We start from the raw sequence: 23,432 nt of genomic DNA, 5'->3' as shown, positions 1-23,432 counted from the left end.
GTGTAAGATGATTTACAAATCCATTCCCCTGTGTAGGCTTTGTTCTAAGCCCCTGATTGACAGGTTGTTCACCACTTTTCCCAGTTATGAATGATGTTATAATGAGCATCTCCAAGATTATTTCTCTACGTCGCAGTCCCAGGATGGGAATAACAGGAGCAAGATTCCAATCATTTTCCTGATTCCTGGAACGTTTTGTCAGATTGCTTCCCAAGTGAGCTGGACCTTGTCTACCTGGCAAGCTGGGCATGGGGACCACATTTCCACTCATTTCCACTACATTTTTACCAGCACTGATCATCCGTAATTTTTTCCTATGTCAAACATATCAAATGGCTAGTGTTTTCGGTAACTTAACTGTGTGCCAGTTTCCGTCCCAAGCCCTTGGTATGTTATGAGTTCTCATTCTTCCAACAGTCCCACCTGTTCGGGGCTCGATCGTCCCATTTTGTGGGTGAGGACACTGAGGCACAGGGAGATGAAGTAGCCAGAGCCTCACAGCCATGAGCTCAGGGAGTATGGATTCAAGCCCACATAGTCAGGCTCAGAAGCGAGGCTGTGTCCTTCTATTGGGATTGAGCACATTGCATGTATAACATTTCCTTCTTAAAATAATGTTTATTACTATAAAAACCAATACATGCTTCCTACAGAAAGTTTAGAAGATCTGGAAAATCCAGATGTCACCCAAAGTTCAGTGCACCCCAGAGATAACTGTTAACTGTTTGGATACATTTCTGCTACTTTAAAAACTTTATAATATTATAAAATGCTTAAAATAAATCTGGGGTATACTGAATATGCCACTTAGCATACTTCTAATGTATTCAACTTTATATCACAGGCCCCTATCTTCAAATATCATGATTTACCCATGTCATCAAATAATCCTTAACCACCAGACATTTGGGGGATTTGCATAGTGTATGTTTATCCAGCCAGTGAATTAGCCAATCCCCTGTGGGACATTTTGGTTGTTTCCAGTTTTTGACTTTATTATAAACATCCCTTCTACTGAAGTCTCTGGCTGAGCACCTGACCAGTTTCCAAGTGAAATCCTGGCAGGGAGGTCATGGGGTCAAAGCATGTTTCAACGATCCCAGACACGTGTGCCAATGGCTTCCCAGAAGTTCTGTAGCAACTGGCATTCTGACTAGCATCGGCTGGGACTGCGTCTGACCAATGTCATCCGTGGTAACTATTACCATGTTTAAAAGTCTTCCCATGTATTTCTAGGGGCGCCTGGGTGGCTCAGTCGGTTAAGTGTCCAACTTCAGCTCAGGTCATGATCTCATGGCTCATGGGTTCAAGCTCCACTTCGGGCTCTGTGCTGACAGCTCGGAGCCTGGGGCCTGCTTTGGATTCTGTGGTCTCCCCCTTCTCTCTCTCTGCCCCCCACCCCCACTTATGCTCTGTGTCTCTCTCAAAAATAAAAACATTAAAAAATGAAAAAAAAATCTTCCCATGTATTTCTTTTAATGTATGACACCTTTCATGATTGAGGAAATACTTGTTTATGGTGAATAATTCATAGAACACAAAAATGAAAGCTATGGCTCTCTATAAATCTTCATTCCAAAGGTATATCCACATAAAGATAGCACACAATGTGTCTGGTATAACACACACACACACACACACACACACACGATATTATTTTTCTTAAAGATTTTTATGTTGTTTATGTAATCTCTACACCCAACGTGGGGCTCGAACCCACAACCCCGAGATCAAGAGTCGCATGCACTATTGACTGAGCCAGCCAGGCACACCCACACATATGATTTTAGAAGTAACTTTTTTCACTTTTTCACTTGGTATAATGTGGGTATTTCCCCATGATAATGCAAAACATATATATATACACACACACACACACACACACACACACATATATGTATATGTTTCCTCATTTTTAACAATTGCATAATACTTCATACTAGGGTTTCTTGAATTTATGTAACCAATCCCTATTAATTGACATTGAGATAGTTTTTGTTTTCTTTTTCATCATTGGAATTTACTGTTTGACACTTGTGCAAAATATCTCCATAAGATGAACGCCTAGAAAGAATCCTTTGGGACCATATAATGTCCATGTTTAAAATTTTGATAATTATTGCTAAATAATCCTCCAAAAAAGGATGAACCAATTTACAGGACTCCTGGAAGTGTATACAAATGCCTACTTGTTCCCCCATTTTCTTCAAAAATCACGCACTATTAGCCTTTTAAAAATATTTCTAATAAGTAAATATGTCCTCTCAATAGTGAGATTAATGGTCTTTTATGTGTTTGTTGACGTTTAGCCTTTGAATTGCTTTTTTCTGTGTTTTGCCCACTTTTAATTGGGCTGCTTTTTTATATTGATTTATAGGAACAGGTCTTTATGTATTACACATATTCACCTTTTGGCATATACATTAGAAATATTTTCCCCTGATTTGTTGTTGCTCTTTCAATTTTGTTTGTGATGTATTTTGCTATACAGAATTTAAAAATCTTTAGGTATTCAAATCTATTTGTATTGTCTCTTATAGTTCTTTGGCCTACTATCAGCCTACTTAAGGAAGGCCTTCCTCACCCCCAAGATTATGAAAAAGATTATCCTATATTTTATTCTCGTACTTTTATGACTTTTTGACAATTAAATTTTTATTCCATCTGCATTTTAATTTTTGTTTTTTTAAATGTTTATTTGGTTTTGAAAGAGAGAGTGCACAAGCAGGGGAGGTGTAGCAGGGGGAGAGACAGGGACAGAAGATCTGAAGTGGGTTCCGTGGTGACAACAGAGAGCCGAATGTGGGACTGGAACTCATGAACCATGAGATCATGACCAAAGCCGAAGCCGGACACTCAACCAACTGAGCCACGTAGGTGCCCCTCCATCTGCATTTTTGAACACGTCTTATGGTATGAATTTTCAGTTTCTAGAGGCCACCTGCATTCCCTGGCTGGTGGCCCCTTCCATGTTCAAAGCCAGTAGGGTAGCATCTTTAAGCCCCTCCTCATAATGTATTCCTCGATGTAGGTACCTTTCTCAGCACATTTAGCCCACTCCCTTCACAAAGACTCACTCCCACCCCTTAACTAACATACTAATGTGGAATACGTATAATTTTAGTATAAAAGAAGCTAATTTTGGGGCACCTGGGTAGCTCAGTCATTTAAGCGTCCAACTTTGGCTCAGGCCATGATCTCACAGTTCGTGAGTTTGAGCCCCACGTTGGGCTCTGTGCTGACAGATCAGAGCCTGGAGCCTGCTTCGGATTCTGTGTCTCCCTCTCTCTCGGCCCCTCCCCTGCCTGTGCTCTGTCCCAAAAATAAAAAACAATACATAATTAAACGAAGCTAATTAAAAAAAAATTTTAAATGTTTATTTATTCTTGAGACAGAGACAGAACGTGCAGGGGAGGGGCAGATAGAGAGGGAGACACAGAATCCGAAACAGGCTCCAGGCTCTGAGCTGTCAGCACAGAGCCCAATGTGGGGCTCAAACCCATGAACTGTGAGATCATGACCTGAGCCAAAGTCCGCCGCTTAACTGACTGAGCCATCCAGGCTCCCCATACGAAGCTAATTTTTATTCTTGCCTTTGCTAGTCTTGTTGTCTGATCCAGCTTCCTTATTTTTTTTTTTTAAACCAGAATAGTTTAAGACTATATTACCAAGGATGCCTGGGTTTCAAGTACAGAAAACTCAAAATAGCTCAAACCATAGGGATAATATACTTACCCAAGTAGCCAAAAGGACCCAAAGCAAGGCATTCATCCTGTTTATCCTGGCACTTCTGGATGCCTTCAACGGCAAGTAAAAGAAAACCCCAACTCAGATTGTCATAAACACTGGAAAGAATAAATCTACAGGTAGGCAACCTTCAGCTTCTATACATACGTTAACACGGTAAAACCTTGGATTGCGAGTAAACCTGGTCTGCGAGTGTTCCGCAAGGCGAGCAAACGTTTCTAATAAATTTTAACTTGATAAATGAGCGAGGTCTTGCAACGTGAGCTGTGGGATGCTGACTGTCACATGATCACAACTGAGCCAATGGTTCTTGAAAGTCGCTTTGCTATACAAGTGCTTTGTGTTACAAGTGCGTTTCCGGAATGAATTATGCCTGCAAACCAAGGTTTTACTGTATTTCTTTACAGTGCACTTGAGGTTTATATGGTGTTTATTGCATATTTACGTTCTCAAATCATTTTATTTCCTGATCAGAGTTGCCCTTTTGTTTCTGTCTCAGCCCCTTGCCCGTTTACTTTGTAGCACATATCATAATTTCCTGTGACAGGTCTCCTGTTGACCGCTTGCTCCCTGACACCCTGAAGGCTGGGTCCGTGTGTCTTTCCACTATGTCCCCAGCACCTAGAGCACTGCGTAGAATATAGTAGGTTCTCAGGCTCACCCGACTCCCAGTATGATCTCATCTCAATCCTTTATTCGTTATTTCCAAATAAGGCCACGTTGTTTCCAGATGAGTGTGAGTTCTGGGCACTGTTTCGTCCACTAACATCCCTAGCAGCTCTAGGTGGCTGCACCAGCAACTGCCTCGTGGGTTTTTTTTTTTTTTTTTTTTTTTTCTGACAGAGGAAGGGGGAGGGGCAGAGGGAGAGAGAGAATCCCAAGCAGGCTGCACGCCCAGCACAGAGCCCAACGCGGGACTTGATCTCAAAACCATGAGACCACGACCCAAGTGGAAATCAAGAGTCAGACGCTTTTTAAAAAAATGTTTTATTTATTGGGATGCCTGGGTGGCTAAGTCGGTTGAGCATCCGACTTCAGCTCAGGTCATGATCTTGCGGTTCGTGAACTTGAGCCCCGCGTTGGGCCTGCTGCTGTCAGCACAAAGCCTGCTTTGGATCCTCTGTCCCCCTCTCTCTGCCCCTTTCCCGCTCTCTCAAAAATAAGTTTAAAACCATTAAAAAAATAAATGTTTTATTTACTTTGTGAGAGAAAGCGAATCCTAAGCAGGCTCCGCTCTGTCAGCATAGAGCCCTACGTGGGGCTCGACCCCACGAACTGTGGGATCATGACGTGAGCTGAAATCAGAAGTCATACACTTAGAGGTGCCTGGTGGCTCAGTCGGTTAAGCGTCTGCCTTCAGACCAGGTCATGATCTTGCAGTTCATGGGTTCAAGCCCCGCGTCGGGCTCTGTGCTGACAGCTCGAAGCCTGGAGCCTGCTTTGGATTCTGTGTCTCCCTCTCTCTCTGCCCCTTGCCCGCTCACACTCTGTCTCTCTCTCCCAAAAATAAACATTAAAAAAACCCTTTTTTAATTAAAAAAAAAACAAACAACAGTCATTGGCTTGACCCAGTGAGCCACCCAGGCGCCCCTCAGCAAAGGTTCCGAGAGTCACTGTGCTTGGCCCAGCTTGGGTCATGCCCATCTCTGCATCAATCACAGTGGCGGAAGGAGGGAATGGCTGGCTGGCCAAACTAGGCCATATATCCTTTGCGTAGAACAGGGAGGGAATACGGGGGGATGCCGAACTACATGTGTCGCCAAGAGAAGACAGGGCTGCCGGGGAGGCGAAGGGTGGATCTCAGAAAGGTGAGTGATAGGCGTTCGCTGTAACCGGTGGCGCCAACAGCTTTTATCTTGTACCCCGGTGTCCGTGAGGTGCACGGGGGATTGGTCACTTGGGTCACGGTGGCACAAGGTGGAGAGCCACTTCCTTCAGGAGTACTGCTCTTCCCAGCCTCCTGGGGAGTCCCCCCGGCAGGGAGCACCACAAGATTTCTGCCGGGTGCTCAGATCTCGGTGATCAACCCAGCCTGGGATATTGTCAAAGGGCTTCGTGTTCTTTCCAAGGGAGCATCCGAAAGCCCCTCAGAGAGGTTTGTGCCCCGGGGCTGCGGCGGTTGGGGGGGGTGGTGGTGTTCCTCATACCCCTTCGGCCAGGGCACATCCGCTTTCATCTTTTTTAATGTTTATTTTTGAGAGAGAGAGAGTGTGAGAATAAGAATGAGTGGGGGAGGGGCAGAGAGAGGGAGACACAGAATCCGAAGCAGGCTCCGGGCTGTCAGCACAGGGCCCGACGCGGGGCTCGAACCCACAAACCGTGAGATTGTGACCTGAGCCGAAGTCGGACGCTGAACCGATGGAGCCCCCCAGGCGCCCCCACCTTCATCTTTTTTTATACAGTGGGTTCCTAGGTCGTTTTCCTAGAGCAGGATCTTCTCAACGTTAGGTGTCCGCATGCCGCCACCGGCTTGGGTTCCACAGAATGGCCACCTTCTGCCCGCCCGAGACACCAGCTGCCTGCGCCAGGACCCTCCTCACCCACCTATTTCAATCAACACCCCTTAAGCCTTTCAAGCACAACTGCGAGTGGACAACCAGTATCACTTGCCATGAATGGAAGTTTGCCGTAAGTAAAATGCAGCAAAAACTTTGCGTTGTCCCCCCCGCCCCAGGGCAGAGCCGGAGTCCTGCTCTGCCTGAAGGGGGAGACGGGGAAATGCAAGGTGTTGAAGCTGCTTCCTCACTCAGGTGACCTGAAGGATGCACAGACTCAAAAAGGAAAGCCTGGCCTCTCTAGTGGATCGAGTTCCAGCCCCACCCCCTCCCCACCGCCACCGATCCGCAGTGGACACGTAGCACGGGTGAGTGAAACCTGTTCAGCCACAGCATTAATCTGGTTCGTCCTGACACAATTATCCCGGCGATGGTTATCTGCTGACAGGATGCCAGGCCTTAGTCACATTCGCGTTCCCCACCTCATTCAGTTGGACACCACTGTCCATTTTTTGTCATAAACGCGTGCCATGCATTTCCCTTTAAACCAGCTCACTTTTTTACTTAAGTAACTTTATTTTTTTAGTAACCCCTACACCTATAATGGGGCTCAAACTCACAACCCCGAGATCGAGTCGCATGCTCTTCCGACTGAGCCAGGCAGGCACCCCAAATCAATTTATTTCTCAAGAGGGCTTTCTACTACTGCCCTTGAGTGGGAAACTAGCATCTCTGGTCATTACAGAAAGGGCGGGGTGGGGAACTAAAATAAACACCAAGAGAGGAAAGTAAGATTAATTTCTAGCTCCAACGATCGCCTGAGCTTGAGGACTGCTGTGTTTTTGTAACTAGAGAGGAGAGAACGACAGGCTGTCCGTGCTTCCTCGTCAGTCAGGATCGTGCTAGAATGAAGTGTTGTCTGATGAGGTATCTGAGGACCGGCTGAAACTGTATGGTTCCCCGGTGGCCCCTGCCCCACCGACACTTTGGGAAAATGGACGTGACCATCCCTCCTCATGGGGCAGCTTTTACTAGGATAAGCCCTCCTCCCCCACAACGCGGGCACTTGCCCCGAATGGGAGCCTCTGCACGCCCAGCATCTGGCCAGGTACGCGGCACCAGGCTGAAAAAAGCAACCAACGCATACAGACTCAAAACTTTAATCGGCGAACAAACACATACACATAAAAGCCATCTCTACGCTGGCCCACAGCTACACAGGTCAGTAGTTACAGAGTCCGCCCGCCACGTTCCCAATTTTCCACAGGACCCCTGACCTCCATCTTTGGTGTCAAAACTCTCGTTGAACACGTTTCCCGCCTCTGGCCTGCCCTGTGGTATAGAATGGGTCTCGCCCAGACTACACAGTGATCTGGGGGCAGGGACCAGGTGCAGGGAGTTCAGTGTTTTGGCCCTTTGAAAACCCATATGCTCCCTGCTGTGGTGTGGGCCCAGTGGCGAGCGTGTAGGTTCCCAGTTTCAACAACAAAACCAACCGGCAGAACTCAAAGTGCAAGGTTTTTTGTGTTTTTTTTGAAAGGGAGTGGGCACAAGTGAGCGAGGGGCAGAATGGGGGAGGGGAGATGCTGGGCTCACCCAAAGTGGGGCTTGAGCTCAGCAGAAGTGGGGTGTGGGCTTACCCGATATGAGACTCGAACTCACGAACCATGAGATCATGACCTGAGCCAAAGTCAGATGCTTAACTGACTGAACCACCCAGGCACCCCAGTTTCAAGGTTTAAAAGACTCAAGAACTCAGAGCACATACTCCTAAACTTTTTTAGCACCAAAACTATGAATGATACCAAAAGTGTCAGTGTCTTCATAAAGTTCTCTTTGTGCTTCAGCAGACATGGGACGAGGTCACTCAGTGGGTGGGACACAAAAACCCAGAGCTGAGGAGGTGCCCTCAAGAGGGCACATGGTTCCATGTGGCGTCTTAGCTGTAGAACAGGCCTGGCCAAGGTTGACCTGTCGACTTGAAGGCTCCAGCAGGAAGGATGGGGCCCTCCCTGGGCTCTCCAGCAACCCTTCACGGTCCCAGAACTTGCTGTGACAGGAGGGAATGTGGCATTTTAGGATGTCACTTGTCAATGAACAGTACCTCTCTGTGGAAATGGGGCCACCCGCTTCCCTTTGATTCCAGGAGTTTCGCAGCCAGACCAGGGCTTGCCGTGTTGGTATTGCCCACCCCGGAGCCTGGCAGGGCACCTGGTGAGTGGTTGGCTCTTGGATAAACGGTGCATGAGGAACATTCCGCCAGTAGTTTCCATACACGGTCTTCACCATCGAGCACATCTTCTGGGAACCGCGTGGCAACATCCAGTGCAGCTTTCCCAACTGAATCCCATGGTTTCCAGTACGAGGAACTCCCACCACACACTAGGTCTCATTCCACAGATCCAACTTTAAACGGGGGAAGAAAATTACAGGAAGAAGGGGCACGTGTTATGTGGGAGAACGTCCTTTGGAGTGAGACGTTCTGGAGGTTAGGAGTGGAAAGTTCTAGCTATTTGGTGTTAGTTTACATGCTCTTGTTGGCTTCTGTGGGTGAGTCAAGAAAATACTGCGACAGAGCAGAGGGAAGCAAAAGTTAGACTGAAAAAATTTTTTTAATGGTTATTTATTTTTGAGAGAGACAGTGCAAGCAGGGGAGGGGCAGACAGAAAGCGAGACACAGAATCCGAAGCAGGCTCCAGGCTCTGAGCTGTCAGCACAGAGGCCGACACGAGGCTCAACCCATGAACTTGGGAGATCATGACCTGCGCCAAGGTCAGATGCCCAACCGACTGAGCCACCTAGGCACCCCGTCTCCCTCCGCCCCCGCCCTTTTTTTTTTTTTTTTTTTAAAGAAAAGAGCAAGGTGCTGGGTTTGGGGGACCAAATTTAGCCAGAGGCGTTTTGAAGGAAAACTTTAAATGAAAGCCGTGCATAGTATTAGTAAGAACATTAACTGCAGTAAATAGAGGATTGCTAACTCTTCCTTTTTTTTTTTTTTTTTAAATATATTTGTTGTATCTCGTGAGTACTTGTAGCTCACATTTGGTAAGTACTTACTATGTGCTGGGCACTCAGTAAGTTCTAAGTGCACCTTTATCTCTATTCATTTATCCTCACAACAGCCTTCTGAGGTAGGTAACCATATTGTGCCAATCTTACAGGTGAGGACACGGAGGCCCTAGGAAGTCCCATGGCTCTCCCCGCGGATAGCACATGGCAGAGCTGGGGTATAACTCAGCTGACTGGCTCAAGTCTACCACTGAATTGCCATTCTACACAGCTTCTCCACTACTGTGTTTTCATGAGACTCATGTGTGCAAATTTTCTAATTGCTCCTTATTAATAAAGAGATGTATTTATTTCGTGGCGGAGGAGCCTACAGTGCGATGGTTTCAACCTTGGGGCCCAGACGAATGTGTTTAGATGTCTGGGACCCTGTTGCTGCTGCTGGGACCTTGTAGTATTGCTACTTGTCACTTACTGCTAAGTAACTCCTTGTTACCTTCAAGTATGAACTTGCTGATGTCTGCTGAGACCTGCATCAGAGGGCTTTCTGACAATATTGACATTACTACTGTTTCTCTTGGGTGTGGACCCTCTGGTGCTGACTGAGATGGGCGCTGAGGCCAAAGGCTTTCCCACAGACCCTGCAGGCATAAGGCTTCTCCCCAGTGTGAACTCTCTCATGCTGCATCAGATTTGCTTTCTGGGAAAAGGCTTTCCCACATTCAGCACACACGTAAGGCTTCTCCCCGGTGTGAATCCTCCGGTGAACAGAAAGGCACGAGCTCTGGCTGAAGGCTTTCCCACATTCCTGACAAACATAAGGCTTTTCTCCAGTGTGAACTCGCTGGTGAACAGAAAGGCATGAGCTCTGGCTGAAAGCTTTCCCACATTTCTGACAAACATAAGGCTTTTCTCCAGTGTGAACTCTCCGGTGTTGAAGAAGTTGAGCACCCAGGCTGAAGGTTTTCTCACAGTCACTGCATTTGTGGGGTTTCTCACCTGTGTGATCTCTCTGATGCTTAGAAAGGCACGAACTCAAATGGAATGATTTGTCGCATTCATCACACTCAAAGGACTTCTTTCCGGCGTCAGTTCTCTGATGCTGAGTAAGGCAGTTACCTTGGGCAAGGGCTTTGTCACACTTGCTATAGTTACAGAGTTTCTTCTCCTCAGTGTGAGTTAACTGATGTTCTGAGAGGTGTGCACTTTGGCTGAAGGTCTTTCCACATTCATTACATGTAAAGGGGTGCTCACTCTTGTGGGTGGCCTGATGTTTGGTGAGGGAAGTGCTGCGGATGAAGGCCTTCCCGCAGTCCCTACATTCATACGGCCTCACTCGAGAGTGGATGTTCTGGTGGCGAAGGAGCTGTGTACTTTTGCTAAAGGCTTTTCCACACTGGTCACACTCAAAGGGTTTCACTCTGGTGTGAACCCTCTCGTGCTGAGTCAGATATTTGCTGCAGCTGAAGGTTTTCTCGCATTTGCTACACTTAAAGTGCTTCTCGCCAACCCCTGGATGTTCTCTCCATTCTGAGTCCTGACTCAAGATACTCCCGCTCTCGCCAAGTGCTTGTTTTTCTCTGGCGTGAACACTCTGGTGGCATGCTAGGGTCGAGCTGCAGAAGAAGCGCTCGCCACACTCCTGACACTCGTGGAGGGTCTCCATAGCATGCATTTTCTGGTGTTGAACAAGGTATTCATTATGGCTGAAGGTTTTCTTGCATCTGGCACAGCAGTAGGACTCGCCTGTGGCGTGAACAGACTGGTGTCGAATCAGGTGGGAGGGCCGGCTGAAACTCTTGATGCACTGATGACACTTGTAGGGCCTGTAGCCGGTGTGAATCCTCTGATGTTCATTAAGGTGAGTGCTCCGGTAGAAGGATTTCCCACACTCATTGCATTTGTAAGGCTTCTCTCCACTGTGAACCCTCTGGTGGACCTTTAGGGTCGAGATATTCCTGAAGGGCCTCCCACACTGATCACACTCGTAAGGCTTTTCTCCGGTGTGAATGGACTGGTGTTCAGCGAGCAGCATGCTCTGCCCGAAGGCCTTCCCGCATTCCTGATGCTCAGAGGTAGTTTTCGTAGCATGGGTTTTTTGATGTTGGAGGAGGTATTTGCTGAAGTTGAAGGTCGCCTTGCATTTGGCACATTCATAGCGTTTCTGAGTGTGGGTCTGCTGATGCTGGGTGAGGTGAAAGGTTTGGCTGAAACCCTCGCCAGGCTCGTTACCTTTGTAGGACTCATCACCTGCATAGGGTTTCTGCTGCTCAGCAGGCTGTAAGCTGAGACCTGACGGAGGGTCACTGTCTTGATTCTTATGTGGTTCTTCTCCAGTGTGAATTTTCTGATGCCACAGAAAGTGTGTGCTCTGAGTGCAGGTTTTCCCGCCCTCGTTACACGCACAGGATTTGTAGTCTGTGTGAGTTGTCAGGGGCACAAAGAGGCAAGACCTCTGGCTGCAACCTTCCTCATACTCTTCGTGCACAGCGGGTTTCTCTTTAGTATGAACAATCCAGTGCTGGATGAGATGGTAACTCTGACTGAAGCTCTCCCCACATTCACTACATTTATACAGTTTCTCGCCTCCCTGGACAGGATCCTGCTGGCTCTGGTCTAAGTCACAGCCAAAGTCTTTCCCACGTTCCTGAGACTTAGCTGGGCTCTTTTCAGGAAGATCACGCATCACAGAATCCTCCCTCACGGAAAGGAGGGGCTCAGGACCTGGGTCTCTCTGGAGTTCGCGACTCCTGCATTCTGTGGGACTTCCCTTGTTGGTAACAACGTCAGACTTCAGAAGGCTTTCTGGATCTCCTAGCAAACTGTCTAACCAACTCTCACCTACATAGGCTTTCCCCAGACTGGAGTTCCCGAGGCCATCCTTGGACAAAGTCTCCATGATCTCCTGGGAGAGTCCTTCCTCCAAGAAGTCTTGTGCCAGAGGGCAGTTCTTGACTTCGGCCATGTCCGAGAGAGGGTAAGTGCAGGTGTCTCCCGTTCCCCGCGGCGAAACATAAGGAGCTGCAGGGTGAGAACACAGACAAGAGGGAGAACGGGTGATGGCTCCTCAGGAAGCCTGTCCCTCGAGGGGATGATGAAGGAGAAGGGGCCAAAGTGGTGACCCGGCTGGAACTGGCAGCACAGGAAACAGAGAGCCCATTTCCAAGATGGTTAAGTGGGGAGCTGGGCAGCCGCGGGGGCTCCACAGGGAAGGGGAGCCTCTTAGCAGATGCCGTTGCCCCCATCAGCCACGGCCCACTTCTCGGAGAAGGGCGCTGTTCAACGGGGAAGAAGGTAGAAATGATATAACTGCTGGAGGACAGATTTGGTTGGTAAAGGCGTGGCTACGCGGTTCTGGAAAGAGCATGTATTTCTTTTTTTAGTATTTATTTATTTCTTTATTTTGAGAGAGAGAAAGCGTGAGTGAGCAGGGGAGCGACAGAGAGGGAGGGAGAGAGAGAATCCCAAGCAGGCTCCATGCTATCAGCACTGAGCCCAGTGTGGGGCTTGAACTCACAAACCGTGAGATCATGACCCGAGCCGAAACCCAGAGTTGACGCTTAACCGGCTGAGCCACCTGGGCGCCCCCATATGTTGTAGAGGTGGCAGGGGTCCGTGCTGGTCACCTGCGCGCAAACACTGGTGTGCTCGTCGGGAGGCCACGGAGGGTCCGCATTTGCGAGCTCACGAGAGGTGAGCGGAGGCCCGGACTGAGCCACGCAGCCACCACGCTGTGGTCTCTGACTCAGGGGCCCTTCTCATGTTAATGACCTGACCGTGAGGAAAGTGTCCCGCGCCCCAGGGAAGGCCCCTGCCTCTGCCTTTTCCCACTGGGGACACGTCAACCAGCGTGACACCCTCGCTGCCTAACCTGTTCCCTCTAGAGGAACTGTGGCCTAGGAGAGAACGGAACAAATGCTCTTGGCTGCATTAAGGCCTGGGCTTGAGTTATTAGCAGATGTGGCCATCTGCTGTGCCCTCCGGGACAGACTTGTACAAACACAGGGTGAAACAGACTGGGGATGTATGGTGCTCAAAGGGCACAGGACATGAAGGTGGAGAGACTGACTCAGGGCACCAGGACAACCACATGCCGAACACTGAGGTAGACAAGACGAGGGCCCCAGCCCTGCCGGGATGAGGGGACAGAAGCCAGCACGTGGCAGAGGGGCAAGATGTCTAGGCAGACGTTTGGGGTCCGGATGGAAGTTCTAAAGACGGAGGGCAGACAAAGGGCCCTGTCCCACCGGCCCCCGCCCCACCCACTCACCAAGGCCCTCTGATTCTGGGCTTTCTCTGACCACGGCCTCCAGCTCTTCGCCACCATCTGGACAGGAGGTCAGTTTGGGTTTGCAGGGGTCTGCAGGGAGAGAAGAGCGCTGTCATCAACCAGGACACGGCAGGCCAGCCGACTGCTTAGCGGGAACCTTCTGGCTGTCCTGACCATCAGTGCTTTGTCCAGTGTACAGCTCGTGAGAGCCAAATGCCGCTCTAGGCAACTCCGGGGACACCTGCCCTGTAGGGTTCCCAGTCTGGTGGAGGAGAGAGACCCAGACAGTCACAGTCCAGGGTGATCAGAGCTGTGAAAGCCAGGGCCGGGGATACAAAGGACTTGCGACAGCTCTTGAGGGATGAGCAGCCTGCCAGGTGGAGAGGCACGCACCCTCTCATCCACCCACGGAGCCCACATCACCCAAGGCCTCTGTGGAATATGCTGGGTTCCCAGAGCCCAGGCGGTCCTGTGCCCTGCCCTCGGCAAACTACTCGAGGAAGGAAGCAGAATCCTAATCCTGGGGAACTGTGCTACCGTGGAGGAAAAGCGCCTTCTTGGCTTGAAAATGGAAAGGCCACGAGCCAAGCAATGCAGGCGCCTCTAGAAGCCAGAAAAGGGCAAAGGCACAAGACTCTTCCCTGGAGCTTCCAGAGGGAACAAGCCCTGCCAACAGCCTGACCGCAGCCGGGTCAGACCCGTTTCAGACTTCCGACCTCCACAACCGTCGGAGAATAAACGCGTTGTTTTAAGCTGCTGTTTGTGGCATTTCTAAGAGCAGCCGTAGGAAGCTAATACGCTGCTTGGACATACACACAAGCGTGTGCGGGGGCTCAAGGGAGACGTGCCTATACTGTGGGATGTAGTTTAGAAATAGAAAAGACGCTGAGGTCTGAGCCGCCCCGAAGCTGCTTCTGCCGCACATGCTCAGTAGAGTTTAGAGAAAAATCTGGGAGGCTGGCCCTCAGCTGGTGTCTGGGAACCTGGATCTCGGGAGGGTTCCAGCATTCCCGAACAGAGGGGCCCCCCGTGCCTCAACTATCATGCTGAACACCTGCTTTCCGGCTGGGAGTCTAGAATTTTGGTACTTTCCAGGCAGAGGGTGCCTGTGTGACCAGCTCCAATAAAAACTGTGGGTGCTGAGTTTCCAGTGAGCATCTCCAGTAGACATTTCACACCATTTGTCCCTCATTACGATCGTGTGGGACTCCACGCAGGGAGAGGGCTCTGGAGGCCGGCTCTGGTTTCCCCTTTGCCGCCCATGCTGTGTCCTTTCTCTGTAACATGTCACGGCCGTGAGTACGACCACATGCTGAGTCCTTCAAGTCCCCTCCTCGTAAGTCACTGAACACAGGGTACTTCCGGGAACCCCCGCATAGCTGGGAAGGTGACTTCTCTTTGGACCTCGTTTTTAAAAGGACCAGCAAAACAGGGAGTCGGACTTGTGGGGTGATGGCAGGACCGAAGGCCAGTTCTAAGCGCTGACCCAGCATGAGACCCGGCTCCTGAGCCGGTGACTCCTGCTACTCGTTCGTTTACTGAGCCACCATTCAGTGAGTCCCCACCCTCAGGAAGTGCCCGTCCCAGCAGAGGGAGACAGAGTATAAAATGGGCAGTTCGAAAGCGCAGGAGTCGTGGGCCGGTGGGGCACGGGACAGAGGACTTGCTAACAGGTCGCGGTAGAAGTCTTAAAAAAGGAAAGCCCAGAGGCAGGGAGGGGGCGAGACAGGAAGGCAAATGCAAAGACCCTGAGCGTCAGCCCCACAAGGACGAAGAGGAAAGCGCTAAGGAGGCCAGAGTGGCAGGCGGGTGGCTGATGGCGTTTCTCAGCCTCGGCACTAGTGACACTAGTGACATAATCCTCGGCTGTAGGGGCTGCCCTTGCATTCCCGGACATGTGGCGGCGACCCTGGGCTCTACCCATGAGACGCCAGGTGCACACCCCCTGCTCCTAAGTGCAGACCAATCAAAAAGGTCACCAGGCACTGCCAGTGCCCCCGGGGGGGGGGGGGGCAGAATTGGCCAGCCGAGCACTGCTGGGCTACATCATGCCAGCTCTGAGGCTTTCAGGAGCCGAGAATTTATCCTGTGGGTGACAATAGCCAAAAGCAGGGCAGGGACCGGGCCGCCGGGGCTGGAGTGGACACTCACTCAGCAGGAAAAGGTTCTGGTAGTTGTCCAGCGCCGTGTCCCAGAACAGGTCCCCCTGGTCCAGCCCCAGCTGCTCCCAGTCCTCCAAGGTGAAGTCCATGGCTACATCCCTGTGGGTCACAAATTCCTGAAATGTGATACACTGTCAGTGACCGTGGGACTGGGGTCAGCGATGGACCCAACGGCTCACTTGATGCACCCTGCCCTCCATGTACTAGGTCTTTGACAAAAATCTTCTCGTGGGAGCCCTGAGACATAGGACACCGGGCATCCCCATATTTTGTAGGCAAGATATGGAGTTTCGGAGAGGGGACGTGCGTTCCCCTTAGGGTCACACAGGCAGGACTTAAATGCACGTCGGCCTGTTCCTAAAATCTACTTACTTTGGCTTTTGCTTTTTAGCGTTCATTCAAGATTTTAAGTTTTTACTATGGAAATTTTCTAACACACACAGTAGAGATCTGCACGTAACAGAAACCCGCCGTGGGTTTCTATGTTTGTGCTTGATTTTACAATACAAATATTCTTAAAAAAGTAAGCAAATTGATTAAGCATATTCTAACCAGGATCCTCCTCTGGCCACTACGTGGAAAAACATAAAAGGTGGAAAGGCAGAGGCAGGGAGACGAGGAAAAAGGTGAATTCCATGATTCAGGCGAGAAAGGAGAACAGGGATGGAAGGGGTGTGAAAAGGTGAGATATGGCCTTTTTTTTTTAAACGTTTATTTATTTTTGAAAGAGGGAGAGAAAGAGAGAGAGCGCGTGTGCACAAGTGGGGGAGGAGCAGAGACAGAGGGAGACACAGAATCCCAAGCAGGCTCCAGGCTCTGAGCTGTCAGCACAGAGCCTGACGTGAGGCTCGAACTCACAGACCGCGAGATCATGACCTGAGCCAAAGCTGGACGCTCAACTGACTGAGCCACCCAGGTGCCCCAAGATGTGGACATTTTGACACTGCTGGGGACAACGTCTCCCAAGAGAGCAAATGTAATGAAAGACAGACAGGAGCCCAGACATCCGTAAGATTTTAGCCTGAGCACTGGAAGGACAGAGCTGCCGCTGCCTGAGACAGGGGAGAAGCAGGTTTTGGGGCACAGTGTGAGTCTGGTTTGGTACAGGTTAAGTTCGAGATACCCTTTTAAACCTTAGACATCATGGTTCCCCAAAGACATCCACATTCTAATCCCCAGAACCTGTGAATGTCACCTTGTATGGCAAAAGGGACTTCCCAGGTGTGACAAGTTAAGGATCCTCAGATGGGGAGGTTACCCTGGATGATCACAGTGGCCCCTGATTGTCACGATCATGACAATCTCATATCTTTTTTTTTTTTTCTTGTACCTTTATAAGAGGCAGAAGGGGGGTGCCTGGGTGGCTCAGTCGGCCATCCGACTTCGGCTCAGGTCATGATCTCACAGTACATGGGTTGGAGCCCCACGTCGGGCTCTGTGCTGACAGCTCAGGATCTGGAGCCTGCTTCGGATTCTGTGTCTCCCTCTCTCTCTCTGCCCCTACCCTGCTTGTGCACTCTGTCAAAAATAAATATTTAGGGGGTGCCTGAGTGGCTCAGTTGGTTGAGTGGCCGACTTCGGCTCAGGTCATGATCTCGTGGTCCGTGAGTTCAAGCCCCGCGTTGGGCTCTGTGCTGACAGCTTGGAGCCTGGAGCCTGTTTCAGATTCTGTCTCCCTCTCTCTGACCCTCTCCCGTTCATGCTTTGTCTTTCTCTGTCTCAAAAATAAATAAACGTTAAAAATAAATAAATAAATAAATAAATAAAATAAATATTTAGAAAAAAAATGAGACAGAAGGAGTCAAAGGTAGGAGAAGGTGATGTGATGACAGAAGCAGAGGTTGGAGTGACGTGGCCACGAGTCAAGGAACACAGGCATCTCTAGAAGCTGAAGAGGCAAGGAAGGGGTTCTCCCCTGCAGCCTCCAAAAGGAAGGAGCCCAGCTGACACCTTGGCTTCATACTTCTAGCCTCCAGAGCCAAGATAATAAATTTCTATCATTCAAGGCACTTTGTTACAACAGCCCTAGCAAACAAATACGGTGTTACCCCGCCAATAACATGTGAGCTCATGACGGCAGGGACCACATCAGTTGGTTCCCTAGCGAGTAGACCCAGCACCCAGAACAAAGCCTTCATGTAGGAGGCATGTGGGGACATGGTGATCCTGGCAGCTGTTTTGGGACAAGGGAAGGAGTTCATCAAGGATGGAACCAATAGGAGGTGGGGCTGAGAGATGGGGACAATACACTGGGTCTCGATCACACTGAGTGGGCTGGCGGATCAGGCCGGCTCTGGCCTTTCTGGTTATGTGTTCTATATAATCCATTGACTGTTTAAATTGCTTTGAGCCAAGTGTTCTGTTACTTGTGGCTGAAACTGTTGCTGTCTATACCCGGTCAGAAGGGATCAGCCAAAGAGGCTTTGTCAGCAGGAGCCAGATCAGAGAGCCCCAAGAAGCTTCCTTCCCTGGACTCCTTGATTTTGCTGGAAATAGCGGTGGGGGTGTGGGAGGACCCTGGTCTTGATCCGTGGGGCACTGGGGAGCCACAGAGAGTTTTATACAGGACAGTGACAAGGTCAGAGCATGTATTCGTTCAACAGTCATTTCTCCCGTGTGCCAGACCCCTCGGAGGATGCTGGAGGCAGAGAGGTGTCAAACCCATTCCCTGGCCTACAGGGGACACCCAGGGATGCTGACAGTGAGCATAAGGAGATAGGGCTGTGACAGAGGGCAGTATCCAGGACTGTGTGGCCAGGGACGGGCATGAGGACATTGCCTTGGAGTCAGGAAAAGCTTCCTGGTTGGGGCAGATATTCAAGTTGGGTCATTAAGGATAAGCAGGTATCGGTGGTAGAGGAAGGTTTTCATTCATCATTCAAGAAACACCTCAAGGACCGCTGTGTACTGGGCCCACGCTGGTCCCTGGGGGCCCAGAGGCGAGGCCCAATCAGTACCTGTCTCCAAGGAGCACCTCGTCTGGTGGGGCTGATAGACGGGGGCAGGGGACAACCACAGCCAGGTGATTTGTGCTATGATGAGGCCGGAGCAGGGAAGAGCTCATTGCCCATGCAAGGTGGGGGCTGAGCTGGGTCTTGAAGGCTGCGTAAGACCGGCCGGAGATGGCGGGTAGGGTATTCTAGCAGAGGGAGGAGCCCGAGCAAAGGCTGGGAATCTGACAACCACAGTGTAACAGTTTACCACCAGGCCAGGAAGGGAGTTTGGGTTATGGAGGGAACCGGAGGAGACGCTGAGGAAGGCGGCAGGACTCAGGTCGTACAGGACTGGGCTGGGAAACCTGGGTTTGATCTTCTAAGCAGAAAGGATGCCTGGAAGGGTGCTGAGCAGGAGAGCGACAGCGTAACAAGAGGATCACCTGGGGGTCACCGTGGGTCAGTGAGCCCAGAATAAAGGCCGGCCGGCCATGCAGCCTCAGGGCATGGGGCCTGGACAAGGGGCCCTCGACTCACCTTGGTGGTAGCCGACTGGGACTCGGTGGCCGGAGTTCTCACTTAAGATCCCTCTCCGTCCCCTCCATGTTCCTGTCTGGCAGAGCCGCAGGAGACACAAGGGAGCCGGGAGAAAGTCTCCCTTCCTTCTAGGGCTGGCTCCCTGGCCATGCCGGATGAGCCCCCAGAATGTCCGGAAGTAGGAGGATGAGTCAGGATGGGAGTCTCCCTGCGGGGATCACAACAACACTTCTGTATCGGCCGAAACTACTCCACGCCCCTCATTTCCACTGTGCTTCGGGGCCCACAGGCAACTTCATGACCCTTCTTGGCACTTATTACAGTCAATAAATCAACGTTTGGGAGAGGTGGCGATTAAGGTCGGTCACCTGGGTGGGACCTTCGGTCTTGCTCGCGACCGTGTCTCAGCACGACACGACCCTTGACGTACAGTAGGCACTTTTGGAACGTTTGTTGGCAGAACACAGTGTCTCTCCAACTGAACCCCCAGGATGAGGATTCTGGGTTCTTTTTCTTTTTTTTAACGTTTATTTATTTTCGAGAGAGAAACAGGCAAAGAGAAGGAGACGCAGAATCCGAAGCAGGCTCCAGGCTCCTAGCTGTCAGCAGAGGCCAACGTGGGGCTCGAACTCGTGAACTGTGAGATCATGACCTGAGCCGAAGTCGGACGCCCGGCCGACTGAGCCACCCCAGGCGCCCCAGGATTCTGGGATTCCTGATTACTGGCTCTAGAATTTGAGTCCAGGTGAGCTGGCCTCCAAAAATTTTACTATTTTTTCAACAGTAGCAAGATTCCTCCAACTTTTTTTTTTTTTAAACATGACCCACAGTAACAAAGACATATACCATGACTGTCCATTCACACACAAAACGAAAACAAAACTTCACAAAATAATACTGAATCTTACAAAGTAGAATGTGCTACGATCTTTTCTATTCTAGTCTCTTTCACTGTACTTCATTTAAAAAAAAAAAAAATTATGGCCAGGACACCTGGGTGGCTCACTCGGTTAAGCGTCTGACTCTTGCTCACGGCTTAGGTCATGATTTCACAGTTTGTGAGATCGAGTCCTGCACTGGGCTCTGTGCTGACAACCTGGAGCCTGCTTGGGATTCTCGATCTCCCTCCCTCCCTGCCACTCCTCTACATGTGCCTTCTCTAAACAAATAAACATTAAAAAAAAAATTATGGCCACTGCCCAGTGAGTTATTTTCATGACCCATAATATACAAAACACTGTACCATGGGGCCTTTTTTTTTTTAATATTTATTTTGAGAGAGAGAGAGAGAGCATGCGTGCGTGAGAGTGGGGAGGGGCAAAGCGGGCTCTGAGTTGTCAGCACAGAGCCTGACGTAGGGCTCCAAAGACCTGAGCTGAAGTCGGACATTCAACCAACTGAGCCACCCAGGTGCCCTGTACCATAGGGCTTCTTACACGTTGGTAGCTACTGTGAATTTCCTAAGTGGCACATTATCTACAGAGTGATGAAAACACTCCGTATCACAAAGCAGCAGGATGATTTAACGTCAGGTCCACAACTGTTAAGCTTCTAGGGACAGATGTGCTTTGAAATTCAGAAATTTTCTGATTTTTATTAAAAAAATTTTTTTAATGTTTATTCATTTCTGAGAGAGAGGGGGAGACAGAGAGAGAGAAAGAGAGCGCGCGCGCACATGGGGGAGGGGCAGAGAGAGCTGGAGACACAGAATCCGAAGCAGGCTCCAGGCTCTGAGCTGTCAGCACAGAGCCCGATGCAGGGCTCCAACTCACAAAAATGAGATCATGACCTGAGCCGAAGTTGGACACTAAACTGACTGGGACACCCAAACACCCCCCAAGAAATTTTCTGATTTTTAAAAAGGTGATACACACACACACACAAATATATTTCATTAAAATCACAGTGCAGTGTGGGGGTGCCTGGGTGGCTCAGTCAGTTAAGCGGCAGACTTCAGCTCAGGTCATGATCTCACGTTTCGTGGGTTTGAGCCCCGCGTCGGGCTCTGTGCTGACAGCTCAGAGCCTGGAGCCTGCTTCAGATTCCGTGTCTCCCTCTCTCTCTGCCCCTCCCCCGCTCATGCTCTGTCTCTCTCTGTGTCTCAAAAATAAAGATTAAAAAAAAAAAAAAACTAATTAAAAAAATAAGAAAATAAATCACAGTGCAGTGTGGGCCAGGCAGCATTTTGTACTTGAACACCTCAATATTTTTAGAGTGAAGGGTATAGATATTCTCTCTAGGTAGGATAATGAAAGGTTATAAATCCCAGTAGTTCTGGTCAGGTCTGGACACCAAACTTCTGGAAAAAGTGATCTTCCGGGCTTTCCAGATTTTGATTGCAGGTAAGGTGATGTGGCAGACGTGTTAAGTGCTAACGTTTACTCAACAGTGACTTTCCTCACATGACAGAGGTTAAGTCTCGCCTTGAGGGTGTAATTTGGTCCACAGATACGGTTTTTTGCTCACAGTGCTGGTGGATAGCAGGTTTTGAGAGAAAATTATTTTAAGTAGTCTCAACCTTGAAAACTGGGAAATTGAGCATGGGGCCTGCTTAAGACTCTCTCCCCCCCCCCCCCCCCACGGGGGGAAAAAAAAAAAAAAAGGAAAAAAAAAAACAAAAACGATTTCCAGTTTCTGCCAAATTCTAGGATTTGGCTCACCGAGTCTAACAAAGCTGTTAGCTGGGGCCTAAAGTTACCCCCCTTAAGTGGGGCAAGTGCTCCCTGATGCCCCACAGCTCTCCGGCCCCCCCCCCCCCCCAGGCGGTTCTCTCTTTTACCTAATCTGCCTCACCCTCATAGACATCTGAGTTTCGGACCTCTGTCTACAGTTTCCAAATCACGTTCTGTCCATATCTCATACACTCTGAGCCCTGGGACAGAACAAACTGGAGCCCTACTGTGAGGCTCAAGGTCACCCAGCCTCTCAGAATGAACTTGAGCCAAACAATTACAGGACTGGCAAATCCAGCGCTCTAGAATTGAGAACTCTTGCTGCTTCTCAGTGTGGGACCAGAGCAGATCATTCACCCTTGGTTTCCACGTGTACGAAATGGGACAAGTAAAACAGATCCACAGCCCCGCAGCTGTGATTCTAAAAACCAAAACAGCTCTGAAAAGCAGAACCTTATTCATTCGTAAATTGGCGGCAAAACTGAACCCGAACTGCCACAGGCTGTATATAGTGTGAATATTCACGCCTTTCCCCGGGCAGAAATCATCGATTTCCAAGAACTGCCCCAGATCGCTCTGAGGCGTTGCCTAACTATGAAATAGGCACCCTATTAACTTTCCAAACTCTGATAAACTGTGATTCCCGAAGTGCTCCCGGTGCCAAGGGAGCCGATAAAACCGAAGAACCGCGCTTGGCGCTGCTGCGGAGATTACAGGAGGAAATCCGAGTACAGCGCGGCGCCTGGCGCCCAGCAAGTGCTCAAATGTGAAATGCTTCGCCCTTCTCAAGAACTCCCATTCATTCATCCCTCCAGATCTGCCCGATCAACTTCAGGCAACCGAACCCCTCCTTCGGCTTCCATCTCCTCACTCAAAAGTAAATGTAACCTCTCCTCTCAGGGCTGCCGGTGAGGACTGGAAACCACTTCAGCGACAGCCCGGCCCAGAACACGCTCCGAACAGAGAGCGGTCAAGACCCCACCTGGACACCCACCGCCCCCAGAAGGCGCGCCCTTTGCCGAAGTCACCCCGTGGGCATTCCGTCACCCCTCAAGAAGAACCGAGCCCCCAAGCCTTGGGAGTACTCAGTGACCCCACCTGCGGCGTCGCCTCACCTCTCAAGACTGCCGTCCGTCGCGTTAACAGAAGCGACTCCCGCCCAGAGGAAGACGCAGACCCAACTCCTCCCACTCGCGCCTTGTAACAACTTCCGGCGTCGCGAGAACTTCCTCGAGCTCCTCCACCCAGGAGCCTCCGCGCCAACGGGACTCGGTTTCCCAGAAGGCTGTGCTGACGCCTATCTCCGCTTATCTGTGTTTCTTTCCCCGCCCTCTTCTCTGGCCGCTGAGCACTGGAGGAAAGAGAGTAGAAACAAAATCGGGACCAGGTAGCATGTGGGAATTGCAGTCCAGTTTTTACCCAGTTAAAGGACAAGCTAAGCAGCGTACTCTGGTTTGAAGCAGACGGCGGGTTGCCATGGAAACGCGTTGAGGCGACGCTTGGAAGCAAGGGGCGGAGTTTGAGGCGGGAAAATTACAAGACTTCTCTCTGATAGGCGGAGAGATGCTTCATAGTTCACTCCTCCTTACCATTGGGTCACGTTGGCACAT

General features: G+C 50.1%; 1 protein-coding gene across 1 annotated transcript; it reads right to left on the bottom strand.

Moving 5' to 3' along the window:
• Positions 1-9,220: 9,220 nt before the first annotated feature.
• ZNF473 (zinc finger protein 473) lies at positions 9,221-23,432 on the bottom strand. The gene is made up of 5 exons (XM_040457944.1): positions 23,412-23,432; positions 22,938-23,119; positions 15,670-15,779; positions 13,519-13,608; positions 9,221-12,269 (listed from the first exon to the last, which is right to left on the bottom strand). The coding sequence occupies exons 1-5, from the start codon at positions 23,430-23,432 to the stop codon at positions 9,814-9,816; spliced, it is 2,859 nt and encodes a 952-aa protein (XP_040313878.1). The 3' UTR covers positions 9,221-9,813.

Source organism: Herpailurus yagouaroundi, unplaced genomic scaffold (genome assembly GCF_014898765.1).
Source record: "Herpailurus yagouaroundi ecotype Mexico unplaced genomic scaffold, PumYag 220, whole genome shotgun sequence".
In the NCBI taxonomy this organism is placed as follows: Eukaryota; Metazoa; Chordata; class Mammalia; order Carnivora; family Felidae; genus Herpailurus; species Herpailurus yagouaroundi.
The sequence above is the reverse complement of the archived record's forward strand: the minus strand, read 5'-3'. Positions and strand labels throughout refer to the sequence as shown.

Bases quoted from the DNA above. Each gene is read 5' to 3' on its own strand.
- ZNF473 (XM_040457944.1), bottom strand. From the start codon at position 23,432: ATGTGCCAACGTGACCCAATG. The intron at 23,120-23,411 runs GTAAGGAGGAGT...AAGCGGAGATAG, and splicing joins TGTGCCAACGTGACCCAATG to GCGTCAGCACAGCCTTCTGG. The intron at 13,609-15,669 runs GTGAGTGTCCAC...CTCTCCCTGCAG, and splicing joins CCAGAACCTTTTCCTGCTGA to ACCCCTGCAAACCCAAACTG.